At 40.2% G+C, this 14,002-nt stretch overlaps 1 protein-coding gene across 6 annotated transcripts in view; it reads left to right on the top strand.

Annotated features, from left to right (window-relative positions):
* The window catches only part of Unc5d (unc-5 netrin receptor D), a 534,361-nt gene that overhangs the window by 313,423 nt on the left and 206,936 nt on the right, over positions 1 to 14,002 (top strand). For all 6 annotated transcript variants that reach the window (XM_052162698.1, XM_052162699.1, XM_052162701.1 and 3 more), the window contains exon 3: positions 6,863 to 7,006. In XM_052162698.1, the coding sequence (XP_052018658.1) occupies positions 6,863 to 7,006 (144 nt within the window). The remainder of the gene's footprint in view (positions 1 to 6,862; positions 7,007 to 14,002) is intronic.

The following is a 14,002-nucleotide window of genomic DNA, read 5'->3' as shown; positions in this document are numbered from 1 at the left end:
CACCATTGCCTTCAAGGTTATAGAACTTAGTACATATGCATTATTATGCTCAGCACTTGATATACTGCAAATATTCTGTCAGGGATTATCCTTTAAAATGATATAAACTTGATATTCTAAAACTTTTTAAATAAATTTCACGAGTGTCTGATGATTCAAAAGTTTATGACCACACTTTGATAATTCCAAAAAGAGAAAAGATACATTCATTAATTATTTGACTTTACTAAATAATATTTCATTACTTGCATATCATTCATTTATGCCATATCCATCTAACATATCAAATAGCATATGTCAAATAACATACATTATGAACTAAGGCTGCAAAGAGGTTCTTTCCATGGCTGTAGGAAGAGAAAATCTTGGATGTGGGTACAGAATTGAAAATCATGATCCTGTTTGCCCCAATGAAATATGGCTTAAAATGAGTCCTGTATGAAATGGTGTCCTCTTAGTGACCTCACCATATCCATTTCTGTCTCTGAAGTTTCTTCTTCTTCTTCTTGCTATTATCAGACAACACTCTCAAGTTAATTTGCTTGCCTCTGCCAGACACCTCTGAGCTGATTAATTCTAATCTCTAGTGTGGAAAAAACTGGAGAGCTTGGGTGTATTCTTCATTTCTGTACTTAAGTCTGAACTTGTGATACTTCTACAGAATGCGTGAAGTGGTTATTGTCCTGGGGAAACTAAAGAGCATTCATTAAGTGTAGTGCATATACACATTCAAAGGATGGGGACTTTTTTATCTCTTTTTTTGTCAGAATATATTTTAATCTTGTTGCTAGGATAAAGAGGCAAAAGACATTTAGCCCTAATTAGTCATCTGCCAGTAAAATGAACTATGGTTCCACCTTTTAATTATCTATATTTAATTTACTATTTTCAGTAGCATGCTGGTCTGAAGACAGCTAAGTTCACCCACAATATGGGATTAGATTTTCAAGACAGTTCTTCCAGAGATTTGTAATTTCAGAAGCATGGGGGATCTGTGTGTTCTTAGTGAGCAGTAGAGTCCTGTCACTTAAACTAAGTTTCACATTGACTATCTTTGAAGCTTTCAAGACTGAGGGAGAAGGGTACCCAAACCTTCAAAAAGCCTTTTCTTCTCCCAGTGGTGATAAGTCCACTTTGTGTGATCTTATAATATTCTGTAGTTCTGTTGTCATAGAAGATGTCACTGAATAGTAGGATAGCTAACAGTAGGGTCTCCTTTTACCCAGCAGCACAATGGTGACAGCAGTCTTTATAGGTTGCTTGTGATGACGCTCTAGGTACTTGTCACAAAAGTAGATGTAGATGAGGACTTCTGTACATTTGTTTTTCAAATCAGTGTCTATCGCTAACCTTATAATGCCTTTGATTGATTTCTTATATTATGGTGCTTAAAATTATTTCTAAAAGATTTGAAATAATATAACAGCATAAGTAAATGCCGTTGTACCATTATAACAACTAAAAATGATAACCAGTGATTATTCAAAATAATGGCAAAGCTTTCTACCACTCTGGCATCATTTTAGAGTCTAATCTGGGAACCATAAGAAACAGATAGGAAGCGTTGTCTTACATAAGCGATGAAGGCAGTTCTTCCAAGAAAATGGGTGATTTACTGACAGCAGTGGAGGGAGAAGGTGAGGCCACCTCAGAGCAACAGCCAAAGGGCTGAGTCCTCTAGGGCTTTACGGGTCAGTGGGAAAAAGCTCATGGATGCCAGAGATTTTTTTTTTTATTTCCATCCATGCCTTTTTAATTATTAAGTTTTTTTTTATTTTCTAAATTCTTTGTTTACATTCCAAAATGCTTTCCCCTTTCCCAGTTCCCCCCTCCCCATATGTCCCATAAGCCTTCTCTACACCCATACTCCAATCACCTCCCTCCTTTTTCTCTGTCCTGGTACTCCCCTACAATGCTGGATCAGGCCTTTCCAGGATCAGGACCTTCTCCTTACTTCTTCATGGGAGTCATTTGATATGGTACTTGTGTCTTGGGTATTCAGAGCTTCTGGGCTAGTTAATATCCACTTATCAGTGATTGCATTCCATGTATATTCTTTTGTGATTAGGTTACCTCACTTAGGATGATATTTTCCAGTTCCGAGATAAATGCGTCTAATGAAGACCTAGGTTCCTCCCATCCCTCTAAGAGCTGAGCAAGGTGCTGTTACTCTTGAAATCATATTGCTATGGTCCTGTGGATTTTTCTTTTTTGACAGGAAGCTAAACACTGATTCACTTGCTTGGTGCTCATATAATTATGAAACATCGCATCACCACCTAGAAAATGAAGCATAGAGTATGTGGAATATGGCTAGAAAAACAAAACAGAACAAGAAAAACAAGTCCAGTTTTCCCTTAAGAAAGCAACACCCTTCCAACCAAGCTCTCTAGGCAATCGTCACTTTCATATGGTTTGGAAAAAGCAAAACATGTCTAAGGACAAAGAAGGAGTCTAGCTTTCTTCTGGGGTATGCTTATTCTGTGTAATAAACTGAGCATCCTGCCCTAGAGAACTGCAGCTCAGAGGAGGGGAACTGTTGGGGTAGTCAGCAGCGCTTGGGAGCTGTGTTCAATCCGTCCCCAAGCACCCATCACCAGGTGCATCCAAGAACCGGCTGCAGCAAAAAATCAGGCAGGATGCTAGTGATGGGCTTTTTGCTGGTGTGATAATGAGCTGTAGATAAAAGGCAGGAGGACAGCTGTTAGTAGGCACCAGACTGTCATTGGCGTGGCTCTGAATGTTAACTACTACTCCTGGATCCTTTATGCTCTAAACACCAAGTTAGAATCTTACACTAAGACTGTGTAGCCCTGTTATTGAAAATTTGCCAGATATAAATCATTTTAATTCTTTGCTTTGCACCATCTTGTCCCCCCTCCCCTTCACGTGTAGATTTCTCTGCCTTGACTCGTGAAACATCTACCTTCAATTAGTTGGAAAATGCTCTAACTTTTCGCCTCCCTTCAGGATTAAACCTGCTAAAAGTAACTAGTGTTTTCTATCTTATAAATAAGGGGATTACAGCAGTAACTGCTGTCAGCATTTTTCTCATTTAAACAAATAAAGCTGACAAATGATGAAGTTCTGTGCTGCTCTGTTATGTTTAGAACATGCAGAGCAATTATTCATCTGCTGCCAACGTTAGTCTATCCACAACTAAACCATCCCTGAGCCTAGAAAACTTATTAGCATATCAGTTCCATAGTTATATTTTTATATTCTGTAAGACTCTACTCCATAGCAAAGGCTGATGGGCATAATTTGCATGATAATTTAAAGGGTTGGGCTTTCCCATGCTTATTAGAGTCATGCAAGTTATTGGGTACAATGCCTCTTGTCTTCATGAGATACCATGTTTTATTAGTCTGGAACATTTGTACCACTATAATATTTCCTACAATCAAGTTACCTGACATCCCTGGATATAGAAAAGTATATAGCTGTGTCTGCTTGCAACACAGATGGGTGAACTTTAGTGGAGATGATAGGAGCAGTTACCTTAAATAGAGAGGCTTTGCATAGATGTTTCCCAAATGTGGATATAGATGCACATATGTGCATACTTACTGCCTATATATGTAAATATATACATATATCCACAAAACTGAGGATTTGGTGAAGAATGTCCTACTTTTGAGAAAGACACCTTATTAAAGCAGCATTATTTTCTAATGCTGAGTAAAACACAAGAGATATAAAGAAATTATGGTGTTGTAAGTATTTTTTAAAACATGATGATCTGACCAACTGAAGCCCTCATGTTTGAAGTAGCAGTCATCAAGCAATTAATATACGTGTGTGTGTGTGTGTGTGTGTGTGTGTGTGTGTGTGACAACGTTGTGATCTGCTACCTTGATCATGCTGATTAGGAGACTACCCAGTGTTCAGGAGCAATTCATTTGTGTTGGCTTTGCTCTGTGATCCCTTGAAGAGCATCTGAAATAAAACAGGAACTGAGCCATCCTGACGTTGAACTCATGACTCAAGGCTTTTCCCCTCGATCCTGGATGGGATGTCACAAAGAATACCAGAAATAGAGTAAGATAGTTCTGCTCTCCATGTGGTGGGAACTTGTTTTTTCTTTGTTTCTGCCAAAGTACTCTGTGTAGATTAGTGAAACGGGTTTAAGGCCTATTTATCTGTGGGGAGTGCTCTGATGATCATGGCTGCATATATAAACTAATCTAGATCCTGTGCACTCTTCCCTGTCCCAACCCCAGGATCAGATAGGTAGTCATTGTGTGACATTATTCAAATTAGCCAATTCTGGGTTTGGCCACTCTTCCTTTTCAAATCCCTTTCATGGGAACAAAGCAGAAAAGATGTTGTTCAGTTTCTCTCCCCGTTTTGTTTTCCATTTGCCCTGGTGCTTTCTGCTTCCCAGTGTTGTGGAATGTGGCAGGGTGGGCCAGTTTCTTGGTGGCTATGTAAATTTCATCCTTCATGCCAGCCAGTCACTTGTAAGTCTGCAGGTCTAACCACACTTGATTAAAATAAATTGTGGTTGTCCTTGGGTGGGTGGGGGGGATGCAAATTGGTGATTTGGATATGAGCACTCCCTGTTTTCTGACTTGGATATGTGACATTCTGAGGTGGATTAGATAGATTCACAAGGTGGATAGAATGAGAACGGAAGAGTGGCTTGAAGACATTTTTACCCTTCAAGTTTATCATATCTCAAAATGTTAGATATAGGGCCTGGAGAGGTGGCTCAGCGGTGAAGAGCTCTGGCTACTCTTTCAGAGGGCCTGAGTTCACTTCCCAGCAAGAACATGGTAGCCCACAACCATCTGTCATGGAGATATAAAGTTCTCTTCTTTTGTGTGAATGGCAGCATAATCACATACCTAAAATAAATACTAGATCTTTTTAAAATGTTAGATATATATTTGCACAAAATACTGGGGTTTCATGACTTTTTTGTAGATACATATGGCGCGATTTGGCCACACCCACACACCACCATGCTTTCAACTCCCATCCTTTGTTTCCTTCCCTGACACTGTGAAATCCCCCTTTCTACTTTGCTCTTTATATTAATTGTGTTTGGCAGCTTGTTTAATAGGATGATCTCCAGTTCCACCCATTATCTCGTAAATAAATAGCATGATTTTTTTTTCTTAATGGCTGGGTAATAATCCATTGTGAAAATATATAGCATATGTCCTTTATCCATTCATCTGGTGGTGGTTCCGTAGGCTAATTTCAGGACAGCAACTATGAACAGTGTGACAGTGAACGGGGATGTACAATCATCTCCATTGTGCGTGCTGAGTTTAGGTCTCCTGAGTGAAAACCCAAGAGTGGTATAGCTGCATCGTATATTAGTTCTGGGTTTTGGAAAACCTGCATACTGATTTCCATAGCAGCTGGACCGATTTACATTCCCACCAGCTGGGCATTGGGTCTGAGGGCCAGCTTTACAAAGGACAGGTGTGTTCTGACTCAGTGTCCCCAGCACAGTACCATGGCTGTCTCTCTCACCTATAGTATTGGTATGGTCATTTCATCTCTTCTTAACTCTCCAAAACAGATTATCCATTTGTCTTAAGTTGAAGAGCAAGATGTAGGCAAGCCCCTCCCCGAGCTCACTCTTTATCTTCCACTCTTCAGCTTCCCTTAACAGCATGTGGGCTCCACAACTAGTCACTTTCTGAAGAAAGGTTTCTGAAAGAAAGGGTTAGGCTTGGTTTTTAATGTACACCACTTTCCCTGCACTTTCCTCTTTTTTTCCCACTTTGCCAACAGACTTCCATTTCCACGCCCTGGTCATACTCTGCTTTCCATTTTTCTTTGCCAGAATGGGACCTTTGGCTCTTTTCGTACCAGGCAAATGTCACTCGAGCCCTTGAGTTGTGCGCATTGATGGTGGAAATGCACCAATATCATCACCTCTAAAAGTTCTTTGCTCTCAAGAAATCCCAATGACAGCACACAAATCTTTAAAAGAGAAGAATCCAACACACTGGAGCTTTCTACCAAAGGAAATGTGGGTGGTTAACAGACACCAGGTGGAGTGTTGTGTGGTGCCTCCTCCAAACTTAGGAAGTTGATCCCATATTGCACATGATGCTTTATGTGTCCATAATGGTCTCTTGTCACATATTATGAATATGTATTTTTTGATTGGGTGGTATGGATGCTTTCCATTTGATTAGTTCACAACTGTTCTTACTTAACTATTTAAGCCCAGACACCAGCAGAGGCAGACTTGTATTCCACTTCTTCCCTACAGAGAGAGAGAGAGAGAGAGAGAGAGAGAGAGAGAGAGAGAGAGAGAGAGAGAGAGAGAGGAAAGAGGGAGGGAGGGAGGGAGAAAGAGAGAGGAGAAAGAGAGAGGGGATAGGGAGAGGGAGAGAGAGAGAGAGAGAGAGAGAGAGAGAGAGAGAGAGAGAGAGAGAGAGAGAGAGAAGAAAGAGAGGGGATAGGGAGAGAGAGAGAAAAAATGTGTGTAACCCTTTGTTGGCTACAAAACCCTGTGGCCACTCTAAGAACAACTTGAAACTCTGTCCCTGAGCCTACTCTGTGGAGATGATTAGGCTCTAGACATTACCTTGGGTACCTATTCCTCATAGTACATTTTGTCCGCAGACTGGGAGCCCTGACAGCACCAGGTCAGTATAGTAAGGATGCTATTCTACTGTACGGCACTGCGTGAGTTGATGATACTTTGTGTATGCACTCTACAGCCTATTCGGCTAGTGGAATTTAATTAGCAGTAATATATTACTTTCACGGTAATTAAAACCTTGCCTTGATTAAAAAACAGAATTGTTTAATTAAAAAAGGTTTGGCGAGCTTTACCTTTGTGATTGAGAAATACGGTGGCCTCATCTCATGTTCTCTGTCTGCCCATCAGGCTTGAAGGTCCGGGAAGTGTTTATCAATGTCACCAGGCAGCAGGTGGAGGACTTCCATGGGCCGGAGGACTATTGGTGCCAGTGTGTAGCATGGAGCCACCTGGGAACTTCCAAGAGTAGGAAAGCTTCTGTGCGCATAGCATGTAAGTACCTTTGGGGATGACCTTTGGGTGGGGGGTGACCTGGGGTCTTACGAGTATGAGCATGAATTAAATACAGTTGAAGAGGTCAGGGAAGATGTCTTGGTATTCTGCAGAATGTAGATGAATGGGAAGCAAGGTGGACTTTTCCCACCTCCAATCAATTTAGTTCTTAAAACTCTCCTTTAAAATGCTTGATCATTTTCTACACTCAGTAATCAGCAAACTCAGTTTGCCTAAGAGATTCTTCCCGAATTTTCAGAACTCAAATGTCCTCACACTGCCAAGAAAATATGTTCCAGAGAGAAAGATGCCCACACAAATGCACTCTGCTTTTCCCACCAATGATGACACTCAGGGGTGTATACATAGGGAGAGCTGAGCGGTGGCTGTTTATTCTACTTTCCAGCCAATCTGCAAAAATAAGGCATTAAAACCATTAAAGGGTTTTTTATAGCCTGCTGTTAAGTCCTTTCTCTGTTAACCTTAAAACACAGAAATGGGTTTCAAAACTGTATTTGTCTGACCCAAGTATAACTTTTTAAAAAATGCATAGTTGAAAAATGATGAGGGGGAAAAATGATGAGGAAAGAACAAATTGCTTTTCCGAGGAGTCCAGGATTTCTCTCTCCTGTTTCAGCCCCTATGCCTTTATAATCTGAATATGATGTATTATGTATAAGCTTCTCCTCCTGGTCTACCCATTCCCATTAGCCCACTTCTGTAGATCCTCAAACTCCTCCTTTTTTGCACCTAGGACTGCTATCAGAAAAAAGAAAAAACCCTATAGAAGGAAGCTGGGGAGGGGCAGGAGAGATGGTTATTGTTGTTTTATTCAAATCCTGTCTTTTGAGAGTGTCATAAAGAATATGGGACAAGAGGGATTTGTCTGAGGACTGAAGGAAGTCTCCGTAGCAGATGTTGATGGCTCAGGGATTAAGAGTAGGAGTGAATTGCTATTTGCAAAGACATTTATGTTTCCTCGGAAATGAGATCTCCCTCTTAAAATATGCATTTCACCTTCATAATACTGGTGATTTGGGAGGCCTCTCCTGAATGCCATGTGGGTCCTCCTAGACCAGGAAAAGGAGGTCACCTCATAAGCTGTACTCAGTGTGAGAGCCTTGGGAAATATTTTTTCCAATAGTTATTTAGCTAATTAAAATTAGCCAACCAATATTTTATGATTTTAACATAGCAGGTCAACCAAAAGAGGGAGTAAAATGTTTGTATTCATTTGTCCCATAATAAGTCCAGTTCTGTGTGCCCCGTGTGGACTCACAGGAGCCATCCAGATTCCTAGTCAAGGAGGGATATCTGTATTTTGTATCTCAATTCAAATAGAGAGGAGAAAACAGCGGGAGAGTGTCCCGCACTGGCTCACTCAATTTCTGTCTTCTGAGCTTCACTGTCTTTCCTGTTCATCTCAGTCTTCCTTCTCCAAGGGCAACACCGCCTATTCTTTGAACCATTACCAATACAATTTCCTGGTCGGTGTCCATCTCTATTGGTGTCTCCCTCCATTGTTGCTCACTGAATTCCTGATTGCCATGTGCCTGTTAGAACCGCATGGTTTTGTTCACAAAGTTCACCAAAGACTGGTTCAAACCCCCCTGTTCTCATCGCCCATCACCTTGTCTATAGGCCTCACACTCCATCCTTTCAAATGCATGGTTGTTGCATGTGTCAGCTTTGCATTTCTGACACACCCCTCCACTAGTGCAGTCTGCCATTTTGCATGTGTAGAGGGACAGGAGAAAAGATCCTAGACTCCGCATCCCTGCTCCGTTTCCATTTCTGTTCTGCATTGTCTTAGTTTTGTACAGGTGGAAAGTATAGCTCATTTTCCTTGTTCTTAATATCTCCATACGTGAATCTGTACCTGTATTAGTTTGGGTTCTCTAGAGTCACAGAATGTATGGACAGTCTCTATATAGTTAGGGAATTTGTCCATGATTTACAGCCTGTTGTCCAATTCCCCCCAAAATGGGCAGTAGCAGCTATGGATGGAAGTCCAAGGATCTAGCAGTTGCTCAGTCCCATGAGGCAAGCAGGCAAGGAAGAGTGAGTAAATCTTCCTTCTTCCAATGTCCTTATATATCTCCAGCAGAGGGTGTAGCCCAGATTAAAGGCTGTAGGTCTCCAACAAAGGGTGTGGCCCAGATTAAAGGCTTGTGCCTTTAATCCCAGATGATCTTGAACTCGGAGATCTCCTTGTCTTAATCTTCTGAAATTCATAGCCACTATGCTTCAAGATCTCCATGCCAAGATCCAGGTCAGAAACTTATATCTCTGAGCCTCCAGATTAGGATCATAGGTGAGCCTTCCAATTCTAGATTATAGTTCATTCCAGATATAGTCAAGTTGACAACCAGGAATAGCCACTACAGTACCTATTTTGTGGAGCTGTTCTGAGTACTGCTGATATTCGTGAGTACTAATTATTTAACCTAACAACACCAGTGAACACTCTCCAGCCATGATCTGATGGCCTGTGGCATACCTGATCCTCTGCTGCATTGTTTCGTGGGCTAGTCTTGACTGATGCTAGTTGAATGAGTGTTCCAGGTTAGCCTTTACTGAGCTGCTCCTCTCTACATGATAAAACAAGAGATTAGGAAATATTAATAATGGAAAAGGAAATTTTTATTATGTCACTTTCCTTTTAATCATTTGACCTTCGTAGACGTCTGAGATCCTCTGCTGATAATAATCCTGTGATTCTCTCTAAAGATTTAAAGTCACTGTACTTTTCATATGATAAGCTCATTTGTATATAAAAATATTTTTTTCAAGTAAAAATGTTAGAACATCATTTTAGCCCGCATTATGCAATTTACTTAATGGGTTCTCTAATAGTGTTTCCAACATATTTTTAATTTCTTCCCATGTAGCAAGTTAGAGGCTCTTTAATTTATTTAAAATTATTTATGCAAGCCAAGACATGATTTGTCATTAAATATTGCATTTGACTTGGGGACCAATGTGTATTAAAATGTAAATTGAAATTTAACTAGTGTAATGGCATCAAAAGTGTATGTGGGGGTGCCTTCAGGATCTTACTTGGATATTTTATTCGCTTGCAGGAAAAACACTTTAAAAATAATTTTCCATTTTTATTAGACTGAGAGAAAAGAGTTCTGACTTTTGCATTTAAGCACTTCCTAACAAATAGCACATTGCACATGAAGATCGTCTTCATTCTCAATAAATGAATAGGCAAATTAGATATAATTGTTACGTTTCCTCTTTTAAAGATTGTCTTTTGAGCAGTAGAGGCATCTTAATGTGCTAAATAATCATTGGTAGATAAACGCAGTTTATGAACATGACGACCATCATCCGAAGGGACTTTACAATTCACTATCATCTTTCTAGAACTCAGTAAACTGTTCGGTTTCAGCATCTGAGCTCCTCATGCTTCCTGTTTTGAGCCAATGAGCCATTAAGGATTTAAAGTGTTTTAAATTGCATTGGGCAAAAGCACCAAGGCAACTGGGGTGTTGAGCTGGGGGACATATTGACAGGAGCATCTTGATATGATCACGGTTACTAATTTCTACAAAAACACCAGGAGGCTCACTGGATGCTGCTGCTTAGAGATTGTTTGATTTTTTTTTTTTTAGAGGGAAGCAACACTGAGAAAATTCCCCTCTTAATTTTTATGATTCATCTGTTTCTCAAAGTAGACCCTATTCAAGGTAAAAGTTATAGATACCGAGCCCTGGCTTCTATGATATTCTGGATTAGGCTATAGAAATATGATAAATATTATAAATTATTTATGCTTATATCATTTATTATTTCATTGGTTATTTATTATAGTATTGTATAATATTGTTAAAGATTTTGTGAGTCTGTGAGCAGATATCATTGGGATACCTTGCCTAGGAACAATATTTCCAAAACTTCAACATGCACCATCCTGTCAATCAATGACCAACATGGTCCTCATATAATTCTGAAGATATAGTTCAAATAACTCAGGAAGCCTACTATTGAGTCTCTAATTGAGAATTTCTATTGAGCTTCCTGACTGTGAGGGCTGCTAGTGCATATATGCCCTGTCCCTCCAGTCCTGAGAGTTTATGTAGTATTATCTGAGGCAGTTTTTATTTATCCCATTTAGAATTTCATATGCCTGCTATGAAATTCTCAACTTGTTGCCAGAAGGTAGAGAACATAACTGAAGAGGAAGGTCATCTAGCCATTACCACGGCAGACCAGAGCCCCATCTGTCTGCCCATTGTATTCCCTTGCGTATTCTTACTGCTAAGCCCTGTGAGTTGCCCTCTGTTAAAAAGAAACTTGAGAATCAAAAGAAACCTTTATGTGCATTTGAGTGTTTTCTTGAGGGAAGTGGCAGTTGTTTTCTTCTCTCTTCCATTGAGAAGTCAGTTGTGAACCTCCTCATGGTCAAGTTTTACTGTAAGCGCACTTCCGCTTCATATTGGGAGCTAGTGTGTCTGTCATTCACCTTAACTAAGATTCCCCATAATCACACTATGGTATAAACAGGGAGAAATTGGCTGACCACCAACTACTGGGGGCTGGAAATAGCGGAGACCTAGTTCCCAAAGTGAGTTTAGAAAGGTAAAAATAGATAAATAAAGGCAGCCTACATTGACCCCCATCAAGCTGGCAGAAGCCTGTCTCCAGGGAACAACTCCCACAGGCCCTCCCTCATCCGTCTGGTTCACTTGGGCTGGAAGAGACAGCATGCTGTGGCATCTGCTGCTGGACCATTGTCAAAACCAGGAATACTCAATTATTCGTAGTTGTTTATTTTCCTGGGTGAACATTTGGCAGCTCAGCGCTCTTTTATTCTCTGTTTTTCTTTCTCTCCTTCATCTCCTTATGAGGTGTTGGTCAAGGAAGCCCTTCCTCACACTTGGCTACTCTACCTAATTTTGGACTGAGAACTATAGGAAGTATCCCTATCTTATAATTGAGCCTGTCCTAGCAAGTTGGACAATTGGAAGAATACACAGTAGGAAATCACTATTTTGTTGATTTAAAAAAAAAAAGAAAGAACATAATTGGAGACATGCTGAATAAAATGTAAATATGATGCTTGTTTGAGATGCTTCTAAAATATCTATGCAATTGTGACAAGAATGAGTGAAGAAATTAGAAAAATCTCATTTACAGCCACAGGGTGCTCTATACTTGCATGCTGTAGTGAAACAGGATTATTTTATTTTTCTTTTGGAAGAGATTTCTTCTCGAAAAATCAGAAAAGAAAAAAAATAAAGGCAGTCATTTATCGCTATTGTGCATCTCAGCTTCCTGTCTTCAATAAGTAATTTCTTATGCTGGGAACTGCTGGGGGCCTCTGCCTCTTGCTTGCAAAATTAAATATGGAAACAAATAAGTGTTCCTATACCTTAATGTTTTCAGGAGTAACCTCCTTTGCCTGTCTTTCCCCATGACATCCTTACAGGTGTGCTGAGCTGCACCTGAGTGAATGAGTACTAAGCACCACTTAGATCTTCAACCTGTGGTTCACAGTCCCTTTGTTGGGGTCCACTGACCTTTCACATGGATCACCTGAGATTATCAACGAACACAAATATTTAGATTATGATTCATAACACTACCAAAATTACATTTTTAAAGGAGCAACGAAAGTGATTTTACAGTTGGGGGTCACGACAACATAAGGTACTGCATTAGAGGAGGGTTAGAAATCACTGTCTTAGATGCTTGGGTATAAATGCTTAGGCTCAGAGGTACAGGCTGCTGCTATCCCTGTCTGTGCTTTGCCCGCATTTGTTATTCACCTGGGAGCACATGCATAGCTCCATCTCCCTGTCTCTGACTCTTCATTCTTATGTTATGCCCCTATAGAAGGATTATCCTACTGGCTGCCTTGTACATAGATGGCAGCTTAACAAATCTGTTATCCCACTAACCTCATCAGCCTCTTAGACCAACTTGGACATCAAAGAGCCTACTCTAGTATCCACAGCTTCCAAATTCCGTGAATCCAAGTTTCCATCTCTGTTTTTCCACAGAAATTTTTAGGACTGTTTTCATGATACCTGTAATCATAATTATCTTTATGTTATTTGAGAATTCATTTATCTTTTTAGATTATGAATTGCCTCGAGGTTCCACCATTATTACTTTCACATGTTTGACTTCCAAGTTGCAAGCAGATCTTATGTATCACCTTTGGAGTGGGTAGCATTTTGAACAGCAATGCCATTAACGCAAAGCTTAGCTCCTCTTCACAAAAGAGCATCTGTTCGTTGTTGATCATGATGACGTCCAGCTGTCTGGCTTTCTTGTGACTCTATAACTAGTAAGAACATGGAGAAATCATCTTTGGCTTCCCTTGTCTGGAGCTAACTGCATACCCTCAGCACTGCAGTGAGTAGAAGTCAAAAGGGAATTGAAGAGGTGAAATGTTACAACCATGTTCCACGATATACTACCTATGTGTCCTCAGCTGTGTACACTGCCTGCTCTGGTCCAGTAGTCTCTGTTCACATACATATATATTGTGGAAAATAGTCTTCAATACCTTGTGTTAGTTGCACAAACATTTGAAAATTAAATTTCTCTGTTCATGGCAGAATGCCCCCTAAAGTTAAGAAAGACAATAATTGTAGCTTACTTCCAAAGATCAACAATTTCCCATAACCATGAATTAATCTATAGGATACTATTGAAGGATATGAGAGGCTTAGTTTCTGGTTCATATTGCAAGCTACATTAAAATCGTCTAGTCAAGGCATGGTTGCTTGCCAAAATATAGGTGCAATCCAGTAGCTAGACTGCATACTGTGGAGTGCAGTTTTATCCACCTGAAACCATGCAGATGTTGTTTTCTTGCAAGTCCCGTGCTCATGAGTGTCAGGGTTGCATAGATGTGCTGTGGAGGCTTATAGAAACAGAGCTGGGAGCATGCTTTCTAAGCCCTAGTGAACACTGAACTAAGTTCAGTGTTTAAAAATTATGAGTTTGGACCACAAAATCAGTCTTCTGAAGCAT

The sequence above is a fragment of the Apodemus sylvaticus genome, chromosome 18, assembly GCF_947179515.1.
Source record: "Apodemus sylvaticus chromosome 18, mApoSyl1.1, whole genome shotgun sequence".
In the NCBI taxonomy this organism is placed as follows: domain Eukaryota; kingdom Metazoa; phylum Chordata; class Mammalia; order Rodentia; family Muridae; genus Apodemus; species Apodemus sylvaticus.
The sequence above is the reverse complement of the archived record's forward strand: the minus strand, read 5'-3'. Positions and strand labels throughout refer to the sequence as shown.